General features: G+C 32.9%; 1 protein-coding gene across 3 annotated transcripts; it reads right to left on the bottom strand.

Annotated features, from left to right (window-relative positions):
* Nucleotides 1-1,913: 1,913 nt before the first annotated feature.
* On the bottom strand, nucleotides 1,914-17,353 carry LOC126836385 (protein artichoke). 3 transcript variants are annotated; one of them, XM_050569720.1, is made up of 12 exons: nucleotides 17,264-17,353; nucleotides 17,064-17,176; nucleotides 9,017-9,258; nucleotides 6,556-7,975; nucleotides 6,297-6,420; nucleotides 6,022-6,218; nucleotides 5,795-5,931; nucleotides 5,118-5,709; nucleotides 4,352-4,505; nucleotides 4,073-4,273; nucleotides 2,764-3,675; nucleotides 1,914-2,620 (listed from the first exon to the last, which is right to left on the bottom strand). In XM_050569720.1, the coding sequence occupies exons 3-12, from the start codon at nucleotides 9,172-9,174 to the stop codon at nucleotides 2,070-2,072; spliced, it is 4,446 nt and encodes a 1,481-aa protein (XP_050425677.1). In that variant the 5' UTR covers nucleotides 9,175-9,258; nucleotides 17,064-17,176; nucleotides 17,264-17,353; the 3' UTR covers nucleotides 1,914-2,069. The 3 variants fall into 3 exon arrangements, with proteins under 3 accessions (XP_050425677.1, XP_050425676.1, XP_050425675.1); XM_050569719.1 differs by having other exon boundaries at nucleotides 17,238-17,350; XM_050569718.1 differs by having other exon boundaries at nucleotides 17,064-17,347.
* Between the last annotated feature and the right edge of the window lie 2,477 nt (nucleotides 17,354-19,830).

Below are 19,830 nucleotides of genomic sequence, written 5' to 3'. Positions count from 1 at the left end.
GCGATTGTATATTAATTATATACACTATTAAACAAAGAAAACAATAACATGTTGTAGCTAATGATTTTACTATTTATATTCGTATATTATATTCTTATATTAGTACTGGTATTTTATTATAACTACTGTGTAATTTTTATATTTTAAAACGTATTATACATTAAATGAGCTTGTGTTTTAGAACCAAGTGTGATTGTATATTAATTATATACACTATAAACCTACGTGTGTACAAATTTAAATATAGCAAATCTGTGGATTATGTTATTAGATACATATTTTATTATTAAATAACAAATTTTCTAGCCGTAAAAATGATTAGTTTTTCTTAATTTAGTTTTAATTTACCTAATTGCAAAACATTGCCGGACTGGCCAATAGTTCAGAACAATAAGCTTTTTAAAGTATATAAAAACTAACTGAATAGCATACATATTAGCAGTGTTAGGCATAGAGTATTAAAAATGCTTGTTGTATGTTGTAGTTCATGTACATAAAATGGCGTACTTCAAATCAATTTCACGGCTGGATATTTAGTGGACATATTTTAATAATGATAAAATAGCTTAAATGTCAAAATAGAAGATGAGGCATAAAATTACGTTTTTATTTAAAACATTTTAATTGTATCTTTATTTAGATTTTTTTACTTATCGTGTAGCTTAAAGCTAGACTTAGACTTTAAAGACGCAATGCTGTCATTTTGACCTCAACTTATTTAAATAATAGTTATTCCAAAACACTAGTTGCGTAGGTACGAATTGACTGTTTTTTCTTTAACGAAAACAATGATAAATTGAAAATTTTATTTATTTATTAATTTCTGATTTAAACAATTTGTATTGCATTATTCAAGTTGAAAACATTGATTCTAAATCGTTGCCTCAAATACAAATCAATCAGCTTTCAAAATTGTTTTTCAGTTTATGTATATATATATATATATATATATATATATATATATATATATATTATAAATGGGGATGTGTGCAGTGTACTTACTACTTTAAGGGTAGTCGTCACTGCATCACCGAGCCACAATACATTGTACTTGTGTTTATGCAATGTGATCTCAGTTTTTCCCAAATTTGTATGTTTTTAACCCCTCTAAAATAAATTGTTTTTGTATCAACTTTTAAAATTGAAATGGTAATTTCTACGTTTTATCAACTTTTTAAAGAATATTTAAGAATATTTTTCTAAACATTTTAAGTGGCGATTGTCAGTTTTTTATAATAATTTTTCAAGTTTAGCATGGAAGACAGGGCGGAGTATAGTATTATTTTTATCTGCACGCATTACTGAACCACACTTCCCTACCCGTCCTAACTTTTAAACTTTTATAACCTAAAAATAAAGATTTTAAACCATTCAATTTTTTTAAAATATTGTCATAATTCAAAAGGTTTGTAGAATTTATACTTTACCATTTAAGTTTCAAAAGTTGATATAAAAAAAAATAATTTTTTTGGGGGGGAGGGGGGTTAAAAACAAAAAGTTTGTAAAAAATTCAAATTACACTATGTAAAAACACTACGAAAAAAAATGTAATTTCTCAATTAAAATAAATTGACATGGTCGAAGGTTTATTAAAACCACTTTTTTCTTAAATATCGCCTTCATAAAACCTCTTAAAAATCGCCCGCTGGCAATCTCCTTAAATACTAATATTATACTGCTAACAGGTTGTTTTCTTGTTTTATTATACAGACCTGAAACTTGGACGCTTACAAAATAACATCATGCAAACTAATCTGGCTCTAGAAATGGAATTTTACCGTCGAATTCTTAATGAATGCTTAGAATTATTTGATTTTTTTTTAGGAACGAGTAAGGTAATAAATAGAATCGAAATAAGTACAAACAATTTTTTACGAAACACTATTTTATATGTATTTTTATTCTATCCCACGTTCAAACATTAATACGCTATATTGTATTATATTATTCATAATAAACAACTACATTCTCTAAACTATTTATTTATACATGTACATGCATCTTTTCGCACCTATCATGTGTCGTCATAAGATATATGATGAAAATAAGTATAATTTGTATGCGAGGTACTACCACAGGACACACGTTAACGCAAACACTGCGATCACATTTATTCCGACGGACCCATAGAGACTGCTTCCATGGGACACTAGAGTCTTGCTGACGTACGGTTCCACGTTGGTCTTGTTGTAATTTGCGTAGTACCAGTCGCTGGCCGAGCTCGTCCGAAACGGTGTCGATTGGAACGCGTCTGTTGACCTAGTGGGCGGCAATTGGTACGCCTGATGGTTATGTGGGCTCTTGGGGTACCGCTGTAAATGGGTGCCGTGTGGCATCTCGTCCGGCGGTTTTGTGTGCTGTTGCTGTGGTAGTCCTGGAGTGGTCGGGCTCAATGTGACTTTCACGATGGACGGTTTCCCGGTGACCACCACGTTGCCTACAGCGCCCATTTTATCGGGTAGCTGTCCGCCGGGTGCTAGAAACCCCGACAGCGACGACGGCGTGGATACGCTAGACACTACGTTTGACGAGGCGATCGTTGGAGGTGTCACCATCGATGTCGCCGATGACTGTTGTTGTTGTTGAGTAGTCGAAGGCGCGATTGTCTGATGATGGCTAACTGGAAACACAAAAATAATTCAAATAAACCAAAGTCTTATTTAGATTTTAAGACTTATGAGGCTTATCTAAAGATGTTTTTTTTTTCAAAAAAACTTAACAATTATAATCTTATGCATGAACAAGTGATTAGTTAAGTGTTACCTGTGGACTGTTTTAGGGAGATTTCTGAATGGCCGGTAGCTATTGTGTTCTGCGGTGTGCTCATAATGGCCGTTGTCTGTGACGGATAATTGGCCAGATTTGGGTTGGCCGTCGGCCGTATGATCGAGTTGATGGTGGCCGATTCGTATAGCGAGTCACGCGTTGTGTTGTTAGACAATTTTGGGGAGCCGGAGTCGCTGACCGGCGGAACCCTCTCGAAATGAAACGGATTTTCGGTCGTGCTGCTGCCATACCTGTGGTACTTGGATTTGATTTTCGTGGTCATCGTCTTATTTCGATACATGTAGTCAACTTCGCCACGGTCATCGACGTCTTCGGAAAACAAGTCCTCGTCGTCGTCATCGTTGTCGTTGGTGGCAGCCGGAGTCGACGCTGTCATCGGCCTGAAGCCGCCGATACCTGGCAACATGGGCGTAAAGCCGCCGCCGCCACTGCTGCTGTCTGCTTCATTTTCCACCGCCACAGTGGGCGATGGATTTTTGGGTGTCGAGTTACGCCGGCCATCCTTTAGTCGCTTGCCGTTGCCCTTTGTCTGTCCCCAAATGTTGTTGAAGTTCAGCGGCGGTATGGGCACCCCGAAGAACGTAAACGCGCTGCCGCCGGAATTGCTCTGCGACGGGTGCTCTTCCGTGTACGATGACGAAGACCCGTTGGTCCGGGTACCCGCGTATAACGTAGGAGTATCACCCGGCACGTAATGCGACAACACCGCCGGCGATATGGTCGTCACGGCCTTTTCGGTCGATAGTCCTCTCTGCACATCCGGTTTCTCGTCCACATCGACAGCTTCGTCGTAGAAATAGTCCGTCTCTTCCGGCAAAGGCTTGTTTACCGTCGCCTCTTCGTTGTTTTCCACCCAAGCTTGGACTTTGTTCGACGTACCCGTGTTGGCTACAAACATTGTATAATTTTATGAATTGTTCTATATTAAAATAATGCAAAATAAAAAAAACTAATATTTTAAAAAGAGGAAATAAAATAAACTTGTAAATTTATTAAAAATATGCTGAGGGTATTATAATTACTTATACTGAGCTTACATATTGTTGTATAGTAAAACTATGAATTTTAACGCACAAATGCAAGAAATAAGTAACGAATTCTGTTCAATATAAACCTTAGTATTTAGTACTTTTACTATGCACTTGATTTACTTTTACTGATATATCCTAGTCTTAAGGAGTATAATAACTATTAATTATATACAGTCAACAAGTGTTTGTATTTCAGTTAAAATTCACTTTTACAAATTGATTTAATGTATTAAAGATGAATTAATAATATTAACCGTTAGCAACTGGAATGGCTTCGACTTCACACCCGGGAATGTGTTCGGCAAGATTCAGTTCCCTTTCATCGCACTGCTTCGTCGTAAACGACATCTCTCTCAAAGGAGTACCGTCAGTACATCTAGGCCCCGAAGTGTCAGCCGAAGCCCTCAACCATGACTGTAACCATTTCATATTGCACGAACAGTGCACGGGATTACCTGTTGACGTATATTAAAATATCTCGTGTAATACATTTGAAACTGAATTAAGTTAAATTTATAAAAGTTAAAAAATACCGTCAACGTCCAAACGGGAAATGGTTGGTCGGATGCTGTTGAACGTGGTTTCCGACAGAGAAGTCATTTTGTTGTCCCGTAAACTTAAGACTCTCAAGCGACCCATGCCATCAAACGGACTTCCCATTATGTTGCAAAGCCTGTTATTGTCCAGCTGAAAGAAGACATTTCATTTCCTATTGAGTCCGACACATACTTGAAATAATACCATTAATTAATATTAAGTAATCATTACATTTGGCAATCGTCTTGGATTAATAAGAAATCTGGGATCAAGATTAAGACTTTATAAAATAAAATGTAACACGATAAAGCAACGGAATATTTTTGATTTTGTTTTATATAAAACAGTAGTTAAGGTTAAGAATGCAAGAACCTGTTTATTATGTATCATTAATCAAATTCAAACGCTTATATTACTACTAATGTGGTGGGTAGTACAGGTATTAAGTATCTACATTGTTTTAAGAAATTGAGCCATAACAAATATTTAGTAGCCTTTTACACATTGGCTATATGGAAGACAGAAAACTTAAATATTTCATTTTGCTGATTTTCGGATATATCCGAAAATCAGCAAAATAGAATTTCAATCCACGAAAGCTTTAACGCATTCAAACTTAAATATTTATTTCCAAATGGTGTAGAATTTAATAAGGAAATCATGTTGAATTTTATCATGTTTTCATTCTATGTAAAATGTATTTTTTAACTAAGATTGATTTCTTCGTTAAGTATAATAGCTATCAGCCGCTGTATAACTTACTTTCAGCATAATCAAAGAATGCATGTTCTGTATGCTTCTCGTTGCAATCTGTTTGAGCTTGTTGTGACTCAAATCGAGAACTTCCAGATTTCTAAGGGTACTCAGTCCAGATTTTTCCATACCGTTTAAAGAATTATGGCTTAAATTCAACATGATCAAATTGGGCATGCCCACGAAAGCGTCGCTAGCGATTTCGCTTAGTTGGTTTTCTTGCAATTCCATCACTTGCAACATGGGCAGGTTAACCATGGAAGCGCTTGGTAAGGACGCCAATTTGTTCCTGGCCAACTTGAGCACCATAAGATTTGGCATGCCTTGAATACCGTATGATGGCAACGTATCTAGGTTGTTACCTTCCATTTCCAAAATAGTCAAATTCGGAAGCTGTTGGAAAGCACCTTCATTTAGAGAACTCAATTTATTTTCTGATAAGTATAATTCTTTCAGATGTGGCATCGAGGAGACCATTCCTTTTTTCATATGCCTTATTTCGTTGTTTCTCAAATCAAGTGTTTTTAGGTTTGGATTGACAGCTAACGACGAAGGGAACTCCGTCAGAGCATTATGTGCTATTGATAAGTCCTCAAGTTCTCTAGAAAAGTCGTCAAACAAATATATTTTATAAATATATGTTCATATTATTTAACTACCTAAATATATTTTTAAAATTGACGTACTTGTTTACAGAAAAGTACGACTCGTGAACTTCGGTTAATCTGTTATTACTTATATCTAATTTTTTTAGTTTCAAATTGTTGACAAATAGGGATGGTTCCATCAATTCTAATCTATTGCCCTTCAAAGTCAACTCAGTCTAATATTAGCAAAACAAATATTGAATGAAGGTAAATAATAATTATACTGTCAAGTAGATATATAAACTTAATGGCTGTATTTTACTTACTAAAAGAGGTAATTCTTTAAATGTATTAGAATGTATACTCAAAAGCTTGTTGTCATTTAACGTCAACGTTTGCAGTTGACTTAGACCACCGAAAGCTCCATTCTCCAGCTTCTGTATAGAATTGCCACCTAAGTATAACCATCGCAATAAACTCAAAGCAGTCAACGAGCTTGCTGGCACTCTGTGGATACCGTTGTCTGACAAAAAAAAACGAAATACAATATTACCCTGAGTATATTGTTTTCTTTAAGCTACTGGATATTTTGATTAATTACCAGAAATGTCAAGAAGTTTTAATGCGGGTAAATGCAAATCTGTCGAGCCGTCGCTTGGTAAACTCATGATTTTATTATGAGACAAATATAGATATTCAATAGCCCTGGGTAATCCACCTACAAACTAAATTATTCCAACATTTTTAATTACTCAGTTTAATAATATAGTTCATATTGTTAAGAGTTTGTAAATGCAAATATGTAATGGTATAAATTAAAAAGAATCATTGTAAAATTACTCATATATAATAATACGCACGTGATTGATTCTATTGTAGCTGGCATCAAATTCGTACATGTGGTACAGATGCGTGAACGTTAATGAATTTATGGAATCTATGTGGTTGTGTGAAATATTGATGTGTTCTAAATTTGGGGTGTCAACAAAAGTGGTCGGGTCCAAAGAGCCGATGTCATTATGGCTAATGTCGAAACGTCTCAGAGAAGGTAATGTGGCTAGCATGCGGCGTTCAAGTTTGTCGAACTTGTTGAAGGATATATCTAAACCTTTCAGCATTGGCAAATTCCACAGGGGGATGGCCAAATAGTTGGACAGTGAATTATTGGCCAATCTCAACTCTCTGAGCATGGGCATGGCTGAAAACGTTTCCCGGCCCACTCTCTGCAACCGGTTGTGTTCCAAGTAAAGCATTTCTAATCTGGAATGACCTTGGATAGAACCGTACACGATATCCTGCAATTGATTGCGACTGACATCTAGAAACCTTAGCTTGGGAAACATGTCCAGGATCAACCGAATGGTCATCGCGTTGTCGATAGCGTTTTCGGACAACCAGAGTTCTTCTAGGTTGTTGTCGCGAATCGGTATAAACGATTCAGGGTGGATGTGCCGTAGCTGATTATTGCTCATATCAATCACCTTCAGGTTTGGCATCCGGTGAAAAGCGCCACGACGTATGTCACCTATTTTGTTGTTGGACATGTGTACGTTGCGCAACGACGGTATGTCTACAAACGTGGCCTCGTTGACAAATTCTATCTCATTCCGATCCAGTCGGATGGTAGTGAGGGACGTAAAATCTCTGATGGCACCTCCAATATTCTGCGTATCCGTCAACTTGTTACCGACAAGCGACAATTCCATTAGGGATGGTAGACGAGCAAAGGCTCTAGGGTGCAACCAGGCCAGACCGCAGTCGGTGAAGTTTAGCAGTATCAGCCTGGGCAAGTCCTGTATGGTGCCAATGTCCATTTTTTGCATTTTCGACGACCCGGTGATGTGCAACTGTTCCAAGAATGGCAGTCCCAGAAAATTGCCCGGTTCTATATTTATAAGCGATGACGCTTCGATTTGGACGTACCTCAGCCTAGCCAAACCGGAAATCAGTGGCAATCTTGTTAGTGACCCCGTGATCAGGGTCAGCGCTTCCAATCTGGGTAATAACATAAGGCTTTCTTCCGGAAAACTCCGCAGCTCCGCTTCCACAATGAACAATTCTAATAGAGACGTCTCTTGGTCTGATAACCAATTGGAGGCGATTTTTTGGATCCCATTCTCGCGTAACATTAACCGTATGATTTTCAACGTAGAAAACGCTTTTGGGGGCATTGATGAAATGGCATTATTTTCTAAAATCAGCTCGTCTACCGGGTCGGTGATCGATGAGGCCAACTGCTTCAACTCATCCAATATAGTATTCGAATCCCCGTGGCTACACCTTAAAACACACATATAAAATGTATACATATTATTATACATTTACTATGTTGCATGTCCTTTGTAAAGTGATTTTTTGAATTTATGTAAGATAACGCTATAACATAAAAAAAGTGGTATTTGTATCTTGAGAATTTTTAATGTAACCTATTATAAAACTTGTGTGTCAGAGAAATAATTTTTTGAACTTTGGGCACCTTTATATTGGTATATAATCGCTAAGTTTTAGTCATTGTTTAAACCAAGGGCTAAATTATATAACAAATGCAAAAAGATATAATTTATTTATCGAATCGCATAGTTTGTATAAGATGCAGTTTTTAAGTGATCGTGAAAGTTTTTGCGGTGACTATTGCCGCAGGAAGGGTTTTAAAAGAAATTATGTGGTTGCGGGTTTTTTCCTCAATATATTTTATCTCATGAAATCCGTGGTTACGTCTCTATCTTCGTTTACATTATGTTTTACGCTATATAGATTCACGCATTATGACCATATTAAACAGTCGGTTTAGATACTGTTGTGTAACAGCAAGATAGAATAATCGCTTGACTCTTATCCCGACGGCGAAACGATAAGAAAAAAACACAATCTTTCACAGAAGTAATGCTTCGTTACCGGTAATAATAATTGAGGCGGTGAGTGAACTAACCCACACAAATTAAAAAATGGAGAAAATAGTACCATTTTATTTATAATTAAAAATAGTTTGATGTAAAAATAGTTTTTTTTGTTTTATTTTAATTTGTACTGGAAGGCAGCACTTAAAAAAATGTATTGCACATTTGCACCTAGTACAGTGTAAATGAAAAACTTAAAAGTTTTTATAAGTTATATTATTCCTTTTTTGGTTTTTGCTGGTTAGTCCACTTTTGCGCTGAACACCTCAATTATCAACAGCGTACAGGCAGACAAGTATTGTAGAGATATTGGACAGACAAGTATTAAATAGACAGCTGTCCAGTAAGTATGTATATATATATATATATATATATATATATATATATGTTTACCATGCGTGAACACCATAGACGTTTAACTCACCATATCTGTATCTCGTTGTCGCGGCTAGAACACTTGCAGCGCCGGATGGCGTCGTTGGGCTGTGGGCAAGTGGCCGCAGCGGCACGCGGAGTCCTCACCGTAGCCGCTATAGTGGTGATGACCCACAGCAGTGCCAGCAGTCCGTCGGTGGACCGCATCGCGTCGTCATGACCTCAACCGGCCACCGTGGACGTCGTCTGCAGTGTGCAATGTTGACATTTACCTGAAGTGTTGACGGTCGTCTTCGCAAAACAAATAACAACAACATTATGAACAAAGCAACATATCGTCGGTCATCGGTCACGGACGGGTCGACGATAAGTCTTCAGATTTTATTGTAATCGAAAGTGCTAATATCACTTTTAGTCAAACAATTCGATGCGAAACTATAGATAGTAAAAATTACTGAATATTTGTAAAATTAATCACCGTGGTTTTATAATCTTGTATTTTGGTTTTTTATCGACAAAAAAAATGTCAATTTCAAACTTTTGAAGTCAGAGTCGCCATTCTCTTACCTACTAATAACTCTCAAATCCTAAATCGAAGCAATAGTGTAACATATCAAACGTGATTGAGATAAACAATTTGGGTTCACAATTCGAAAAAAATTCAAAACAAATATTTAAAATGGTTGGCTATTGAGTTGTATCTTATAAATTGATTGATCCACGCAACAAACGGCAGGATAGAGAACAAATAATATTATATAATACAAATAAACTCTAAACATTTTAATTACTATATGTAATAATATAATAGCTACTGTAAATTAAAACTACATCGCAAATTATTGGACCATGACATCGGTTTTTTAGGATTGAATTGTATTTTTTTACGGTTTACAATAGATAAAAAAACAAATTGGTTTTTAACTTAATCTGTCATGAACAAAATCTCACAAAAACCAGGTAAATATTTCTAGTTATTTATGTAAATAGTCGAGGAATGATTAAAATAACAATTAATACTATTTACTTAACAGAAAAATAATAATAACTACAATGCACCCTGCATAGTTTAAAGGGATGCAGAGAGAATCCAGTGGGATACATGTTTAATTGGAGATTTTTCATGATGAAAACCAAATGTTTGGAGTTAGCTTGTAGAGCATAGCAAAAAGATAAATAACTCTATATTGTGATACCTGTTTTACATTTGTGTGAATAACGAAATATGTATCAAACATAACATAGTGAAAGTATGTTCACATAAATAGTTTTTTTGAAACATTTTTGCGATAAAATGACAATTAGTTGCTATTAAATGAACAATAAATTTAACCACGAAAATATTTTTAAAAAATAACTTATAAATAATATAGAATGAGGAGAGTAAAGGTAGAGACTAGCTATGGGCAGAATAATATTTACTGGGCTAAACTAAAGAAGTCAGTATCGCTGATGATCGTAATATTTACAATATGTATACGCTATAGAAAATTATTTTTGTGGTTAAGGGTTTATTTAAATATTTAATTATATATAACGACAAGTTTTGCTTAAGTTTTTTCTAAACTAAAGAAAAAAAATACAAAATTAGTAGAAAGCTAATGTATTTTGACGCATGTATGTTTATGTACACTTAATGAACAATATTAAAAAATTGGGCATTAGAGTAAACCAAATTCCAAATTATAAATAGGTATTTTTGCAGACTTGCAAAAAAAAATATTAGAAATTATTACAAATAATTTTAAAGTTATCGACAGTACTCTATAAATAACAGAAATGCCTACTTAAAAATGTGAAATGGTTTTGAATATAAATATACTGAATTGTCTAGTATGTTTTCGTAGTCTGGATTATTGTGAAAGAATTGGACGGAAGTAAATGAAAAGTAGTTAATTATGATTCGGATCAATAGTCGCCGATTTTCTCATATTATTAGAATCAGAAACAAACAAAAAATAGATAGCTAAGTGTACGCACTGCATAGAATGCCAATGATTTATAAAGCCTGTCCATTATGATAATTTATTCATCCAAAATAGGTTTAATAATAATATGCATATATATTTGGTATCGCTATATTATAACGATTTATAATAATTTGCCAGTAGACAAAATATCTACATAAAGTACTAAGATTGCGTTTGATGTACACGTGTACATGATGAATTAACGTGTCATCTCCCAAAATAATGTCTAATTCCGAGATATGATGCGTTCATCGATGTTGTGATCGATTTGCAACACTTCGGCTACTTACCTCGTTTATTACAGGTAATCGCTAACACTTAAATCGACGAAACATGGCGAATTTATATTTATTATTTATTTAAAAAAATATTATAAACATTAATGAATTAGAACACATTTTACCATCTATATGCCATGTGTTGAAGAGCATGATATTTTGAAACTTGAATTAAAATTTAACAGGATTAAAAAAAAAAATACTAAGGAAATAAATTCTTTATTGCAAAAGTTTCGGCGTCCTTGAAAGGGATAGATATTATATTATAGCAATTAATTTATAAAATAAATTATGGTGGGTAATATGAATAAACAATTATTATGCACTATACATTTTTTTTTTTTGCGAAATTAAAAGCTATATCGAAATATTATATATGCTAGCTATAGCGAATTAAAAAAAAATTATTTAATATTATTACATTGGTGTGCATATTAATTAGCATACAGTTTCATTAACTATTCCGTCATAGTTATTCCTCAATATTTTATCTTACTATATTATTACGTTTATCTTATTGTGATCAATGGCAACTAGCGGTGCAATGCACATAAAATTAATAACGTGTACGTTTTTTTATTTAAAAAGGAATACAAAAAAACACAAGCTTTTTCACAATAAGACTGACACACATAATGATCACCGTTATCATTATCATCAGTGAGGGAAAGTGTTAACGAGTGTTTTGAGCCGAAGTTCCTGCCGGTCCTTCCCATGCCATTGTCGGCGCTAATCAGTCCTCGCAGACTCCAGTAATATAATTGTTTTTGTGCGTATTGCCCACTTTTTTTTAGAAATCGTCGAATAAAAAAACAATGGTCTCATCCTGGGTAAAACTACGTTCTTATCGCAAAAACTACAAAATTAATGATTTTTATAATTATTTTTTATAATTGTTATCGTTAAAGCTCCAGACAATATTTGTTTACTTAATACGGGTAATAAAATACTCCACATCAACAGAGACAGCCCGTTAACGTCTACAATAAATGATAAATTCTTAAAAAAAAAAAGATACGAATGCCACTTTCTTATGAAAATAAAATATTATGTGAGAGATGTTGCGTTAACGTCCATTAAATATTTTATTAATCTTATACTTTATACCTAAATTTAGTGGTGTTTTTTTATATCAATTAGGGACTTGTGACTGATCTATTAAATGTTAATGAATTATTTATTATTATTTATTTTGTGACCAGGCATAAAAACTATGTTGGGTGTTTGGATTTGAGTTTACAGCTAACAATGGAAATCATTAAAAACTGTATCCACTCGTCTATTTCGTTTTTAGTAGTTAATACCAAAGGCATTAATAGCCAAAGTAAGTTATCTAAAGCAATCAATGTTATCTTATATATTTTTCCACCTTTTTGCAGTGGTGATATAATTCACAGTCATAAACAATTTTTGTTACCCACGCAATTTGTGGAAGTTTTTTATAAAAAAGTACTCTCCAGTTTTTGAGCCCCGTCAAAAATACTGTTACCGTCACTGTGTTTAAATAGGGTACATAAGGTCATAAGGTATATAATGTGTGACAATCATTTATCATGAATTTGGATAGTTTAATAGAAATATACAAACGAAACTATATTATTCTTACGGCTATTTTTGCATCAAAATAAACGTGTAATGTTTAAGTACTCGGTAGGTATTAGTAGCTTTGTTAGTTATTATAACCTAGTTAATACATAATTATTACCCTGTTGTTTTTGCACTCACTAATAATTGATTATAGGTAATTTACTTAAGCCGTTTTACAAGTATTTTTCACGAGTGCGGTCACCGATCATTGAACACAACCCTAACTACAGTCTAAAATCTATATTATAACTACTATAATGAGCCTACTCAAATAATATGATTTGAGTATAATATTTAAAAATAATTTCCTATAACGGATAAAACAAAATTTTTAGCTTCGATGCCAAGTTGAGAATTCAAATTTAAACAGGCAAAACACTACTCTGGTTCGAGCAATGCCGACCGGTTATTTTTGGGTAGATTTATGGAATTCGAGACAGTACTCCATTATACTACCTATACTGATTGTGTGTTTATTTGTTCAAAAAAAAAAGAATGTCAGGTGATAACCATCTTTCTGGTTGCACCACAGCATCAGAGTATTTACATAATTAAATGTAAACACCTGCATTCGCATCACTTTATTTAATTATGAACGTATTGAACTCACACACATTATAATGTAGAATAGGTGTCTTTTTTTTAAAACCGTTTAGGCCGTTTGTTATTATACGGTCGACTGATAACACGGGCGTTTTGCGAATGCAGCAATTAAACAACAGTTAGTGGGTCGTTGTTGCTGCTGCGCTGCGCGTTCCTTGATTATAATAATATTACATTTATTATTATCTCTATTAACGCGAAATGTACCGCAATAATAATATCGGACGTAAGTTCCGGAAAAGTTCGTCGAGTGGAACCCCCCGAACTCGCTCTAATATATGCGCCGACCGGTATACCCATATGGTTCACGGATGAGCTACCACAGACATGAGACTCTTTGACAGCCACTATTATATTATAAGTTTTTATCAACACAATAGTCCTGCAACGCGTATATTATACAACTTTTTGAAACGAAAAGTAAGCACGCTGCATAAAACTGCGGGTTACGGTCAACTAGAAATTCGTGTCAAAGCAGTTTGGTTTACCTACCGCCTACTTCTTCCGGTTCCTCACACACATGTTTCTAAGTTTTTGGAACTCTTGGTTCGACCCGAGCAACTCTTTGTCTTTCTTTCTGCCCATCCAACAGTAGTTCCTACAGGAAGTAAAACACCTATTTAGAAAATAGGTAACTAGTATAGTGTGTTTAAAGAAAAACTTAAGACTTTAACCTTAACTTTGGCTTAAGTAAATGACGACCTTTGACAAACTCCAATATGCAATCAAGATATTTAGAACAGGTTACTATTAGCACTTTACATATTATCACAAAGTTATTGTGTTTATTTTGTAGAAACTATTTATTAGCATCAGTAGTCGTCGATGACTTAATATGCATCATGTTGTACAAGTAAAAACGAATAGTCCTAAAGAATTTTCCTTAAAGTGTCTAAACGACACTTTCATTTAAAGTGTTCTATCTTATCAACTCAGATTCCCGTTTAAGTATTTTAATTTAGGATTTTTTACTTAGTTCCTAGAAACCATACAGGAACTCCATATCCCTACACTCTAAAGTGATTGGCTTTTACCGTGAAATGCCCAGATGAGATAAAGGACTTTGGTAATTCTGTAGAACGAGCCTTTCCCTTCTATATGCAGTAGGATAATATTGTCTCCTTCTATAGTCCTTGGGGATATCAATAGAACTATCTCAATAAATTAAATTCGTATTTAATAATTGAAAAGCTCAATTTTAAAATGGTCGATAATAGAGTATACCTCAAACTAGATTACAATTTTGATTTTATGTAAAAATTATGCATGTTCAGTATTGAAGAATAAATATTGTATTATACTAATTACAAATTATAGTTAAAAGTAAAAAACGAATATATTTGCGAGATTTTACATTTCAAAATAAAATGAAATAAAAATATTTTTAAGCATAGTTTTTATTAATTTGGCATGGCTTATTAACGTTAACAATTTTTCATACTCTAATGATCTATTAATATTGCGTTAGAAAAATATTTCAAAATCGCGAGACGCTTTAATAATTATTGCCCAACACAGCGAGTTCATGTCTATGGAATAATAATAATGAAAAATGATTTAGGTACCAACCAAATAAAAACATTAAGTATAACAATACTTAAACTATGATGGCTGAGTCGGAAAAAAATACATCTTAATTGCAAAATTAATATTCATAAAAATCAGATGTTATACAATAATAACATTGTTTCGGTTAAGGAAATTGTTAACATGTTGTATACGATTGTTTTTGTGACACGGATCGAAACGCAACTTTCTTCTATTTATGTTATCTTATTATTATGGTTATTATAGTATATTGTTCTCCAGACCGTTTTCGAAGCTCAATTATTAAGCAAAGGATCACTTACAGTTAACTATATTTTTTCAACACAATAGATAATTGTACAATTACACAGATCTTGTTATCATAATATTATGGTTTTGTAAGAATTCTGATACTATAGGTACTATTATATATACGACTTATTTTGGCTATACGAGTTAAGTGTTACAAGTATTCCATATGCAATTGACAAAGTAAAGTTAGTGTGTTTTGTCTAATAGTAATAAATCCCTAGGAGATATCTAAGGATAATGCTAAAAACTATGATTGCTTATTAACAAAACTAAAATTATAATTTGTTTTAATATAATAATTATTATCAGTATTAAAAAAAAATGTTCTCGAATTTTACTAATAATTAATGTAGTTATACTTTTTTGATAATGTTCATCATAATTAAGTTCAAACCTATAATAAAGTGATATAAAAATCATAATCTTTTCCGAAATTTGTAAGAACATTTTAAGTCATTTCATAGTTAAAATCCTAATTTCTATATCTAGAATAAGTATTAAGTACGCCTTATCTTGCAATATCAGCATCTTTTTTTCAAAGTGATGTTACCGTGCTTACATTTTCTTTATACAGAACATCAAATACAATCATATTTAAAGAACTTGCCTATTTGCACAGTATTCTTTCATTTTTATTAATGATTAAGAATAAACATTAGCGTAAACGGTGGCAAAACTGTATTTAATTAATTAAAAAAAACCTTTAACTTATAAAATTTCATATTCTTTATTTTATTACAGTATATATCGTTGATTCGATATGTCTTTGTAAATTAAAAAAAGTTATTATTTTTTAAATTAAATAAACCTAATACCTACTAGGTTTTTATTATATTCATCTTTTGATATAGTTAAATGATTTTATAATAATTTAAATCTAGGCATATAATACACATTAGTTATATTATAAATACACCATTTATCTAAATTATAAAATTGAACAATTAACTAATATCAAAAGTATAAAATGTGCGCTACTCCGAAATTTAAATAGCTATATTATATAATATATTACTTTATTGAAGGTTTGCAAAAAGGTAAATTGGTAAGGGGGGAACAGTGAATACTTTAATCGTACACTACTGATATTATGTACAATACAATTGCATTGGATTCGACAATCGGTATGCTATAAATGTTACGAATGATGTATGATCAAATCCAATACCTAGTATTTTTCTCTTTCGGATTTAACGAGGCGTTAAAACGGATATCTATATACGATTGCGTAATCTCCTAGATTTAAATGGTAGCTATACAACTGTAGGAATCCGCGTAAGTACATTATATTAACAATGGGCATTGCATTTTCTCTATAATATAAATAGTTACTATTTTAAAACGAGTAATTATACGAAAAAGTACGTTTAAAACGATATATACAGCAGTTCTAATGTGTTATAGCTCATCATACATGGCTAGTGGCACAACATGCATTTTTTAGGTTTACCTAGAAAATGATATGTAAGCGGGGTGAGCTGACGGAAAGGACACGTTTCGTTTCCAAAAAAGTAAGTCAATTTTAAGAAGGATTACAAAACAATTGTACAATTTTAAAACATTATCACTAATTTTTTTTTTTTTATATACTCATCGAATTTTAGGCCGAATGTATTTTGTTTTATAGCAACTGGTGGATTTTTAAAAATTAGTACCGAGTGCATAGTGTATAGATTGGGAGACCTCTGGAAATTTTTAAGAAAACTGATAGGTACTGTATTTTAGAATAACAGCTTTACTACAGTCTCGTACACCGGTTGCGCCACCGAACACGGTTTGACATGAAAACAAAAATAATTAATAATTTCATGAATCTCACCTGAAATATCATAGTCTTCTATTTTGAAACGGTCTTTTTGTATGATTAGCCGATAAAAACTCACTCGCGTTTTAACAATTATCCAAATGAACTTTGTTGCACTTTGACGAGTCCTATAAATGTTTATAAAAAAATTGAATTTCAATACGATAAGGTATAAAAGAAAAGTCGCACTTTGAAACCAATTGTTTTATATTTACTCATACAAGCACGTTGTTGTGGTCGGACTTAAAAGCGGTTTCATGTGTGTGAACAAGTTGGCATGTGGGTTGTTTTTGGACGCAAACACGGCACGCGACTGATTTTAATAATGTGCTGTGCTATGTGAAGGAGCCCATCTTTCCACCGCATGCTCCACTGGACCATGAAAGATTTCCCTACTGCAAAGCGGGTTGTGCCAGTTTTTGTAACAGCGCGAGATAACCGGATATCGTCTAATGAAGACGAGGAAGAGACCGTCGTCGCGAAAATGTCTCCAATAAATAGCATAATAACGTTATTATAACAATAATAAAATAATATCTAGGACAACAAGAGTAGGTATTCACTTAACTAGACGACGAAAAAACAATGCTTCAGTTATGTATGGAGATGGCAAAAAGAGCACATAATATGAATGCATGAGTTATAACAATACAATTATAAATTATAATTATATTATAATTAAATATAAGATGAATAATAATTGTTCGATAACACTGCACGTGAACGTATTTGTTGTTAACACATAGAAGACTATACCCATCTAATATTATAATGACAAGTGTAACAATTAGGATGAATTCTGTTTGCATAGGTACATTGCCAACCGTATGAAAACGGTAATTATTAACGAAACAATTTTTAGGCAAATTACAAATCGCTGCATTGTTCCTATAATACGGATGTTATGACATCCGGAAAATTGTCGAGAAAAAGTCGAACATAATGGAATATTTTATTATATAATATAAATATGATGATACAGGTTCGAGTTATTCGAATCCTGCCCATGATCGTGTGCTAAGTCGTTATCAACATCCTTTCGAATTTTCGGTTCAAATCAAATGCTACTATTTAACGAAAAGTTGAATAATACTAACTAGTTGTGTATATAGTTACATGTTATACTTTTAAAGTTTCTCTTAATAAATAATGAATCCCCTTTCTCCATCCAATAGTGTGTAATTGGATTATTATTTATTTTACTTAAGATTTCCTCACTCTAAAATAACGTAGGTAATACTTTTTCTTTCTTCTTTCTCGATTGATAACATACTAACTTCCATTGGGCCAGGTTAGGTTTGTATTTTTAATATTAGGTTTTATATATTTTAAGCTTTAATTATTTTTTTTAACTTTTATCGATTTTTGAATGGCCGAATGAATGATTATAGTTTTTAAGATTTTCGTTGAACTTCGTAATTATAAATTGTAATAAATAAAAAACCCCTACTATAAATTATATTTATTATGTACCTTTCATATTTTACAGTATTTTTTTTTTTGTATTTGATTTTGGTTTATTTGTCCAAATGTTTCAAATGACCTTAATTGTAATACTTATAGCATTAATTTTATATTATACATAATATTATTTAAAAAATTCGTGGTTTGTTCTGTCCAACGTCAATCATGTCCGTATGCCTCAATTTTACATGGGAAAAATTATCCAATACCTATTACCTCTGACCTTTTGTTGGCAATTTTAACATATAGCTTTCCATATTTTCATGTTGTTTTTTTCCCCTGGTTGCCCGACGTCATGATTTCAAAGTTTGTATAACAAAAATAAAGCAATAAGCAATGTGGGAAAATTTCTATCCCCACAGGTTTTTTTTTTGTTTTTAAAACGGAGATAGATATTTAAAAAGGTCTGTCTTATGATTTTTGTGTGGCCCCTTAAGTAGTTGTTAAAAACGCGTACATTGGAAGTTGCAACGCTGAGTGTTTATCCGGCAAAAAAAAGTAAATATACAACTACGGAACGTGGAGAGCTGCGATGACCACATAATGCAATAATGAGGGTGTTAACTAAGATACAATGTAAGTGACAAAATATTTTTTAAACCTTTTTTTTAATAAAAAAACTAAATGAAAAATCCTTTATTTTTGGAAATTTCAAATTACCCATATACTGTAAAATTAATATGTATAGTTATTATTACTAGTAGGTAGCTATAATAAATATAGTGTAACGATCATATTTCACCTGACCGTTACTCCTCGTCCCAAACCCGCTGACACAACACCCCGACTATAGGTGGGGGAACAGTCGCACACACAGGGCAATGTACGTCGCGTATCATCTAATTAACCATTTGACTTTACCATCACGGACCGCCAATATCCTCGACCTTGCGCTCTATATTTTTGCCGTTTTACTACAAGCCGCCCATCCGACTATCTTTTGTGTGCGTCTGTTTCAACTCCGCTTTGACCAACCATTTCATCGTCCGACCCAGGTCAGAGTGTATATATATATATATATATATATATATATATACATATACAGGGTGATCCAACTAACGTAAGACACTCATTTTCTCGGAAAATATAAATATTTTGAAAATTATTTTTTTTCTATTCTTTTAGGTATAAGTTTTACTATATTTTTCAATACTTTGAAAATTTATATCTCCATCCCTTATACGATAAAAAGGTTCTAAGTTCGCGTTTTCAAATGGCAACATATGTTTTTAATTCAATAAATTTGTAGTAAACAAATTTTAAAATATGTTTTCGTTTGAATTATTAATTTTCATCCATCTAGTCGTCAGCTATGACT

This window comes from Adelges cooleyi, unplaced genomic scaffold (assembly GCF_023614345.1).
Source record: "Adelges cooleyi isolate 19-005CV unplaced genomic scaffold, UGA_ACOO_1.1 ACOO_flye_CR_arks_rails_tigmint_CR_PRNA_247, whole genome shotgun sequence".
In the NCBI taxonomy this organism is placed as follows: Eukaryota; Metazoa; Arthropoda; class Insecta; order Hemiptera; family Adelgidae; genus Adelges; species Adelges cooleyi.
This window is presented reverse-complemented; position numbering and strand designations above follow the sequence as displayed.

Bases quoted from the DNA above. Each gene is read 5' to 3' on its own strand.
- LOC126836385 (XM_050569720.1), bottom strand. From the start codon at position 9,174: ATGCGGTCCACCGACGGACTGCTGGCACTGCTGTGGGTCATCACCACT. The intron at 6,421-6,555 runs GTGCGTATTATT...GGAATAATTTAG, and splicing joins GCTACAATAGAATCAATCAC to TTTGTAGGTGGATTACCCAG. The intron at 2,621-2,763 runs GTAACACTTAAC...TTGTGTTTCCAG, and splicing joins CTCCCTAAAACAGTCCACAG to TTAGCCATCATCAGACAATC.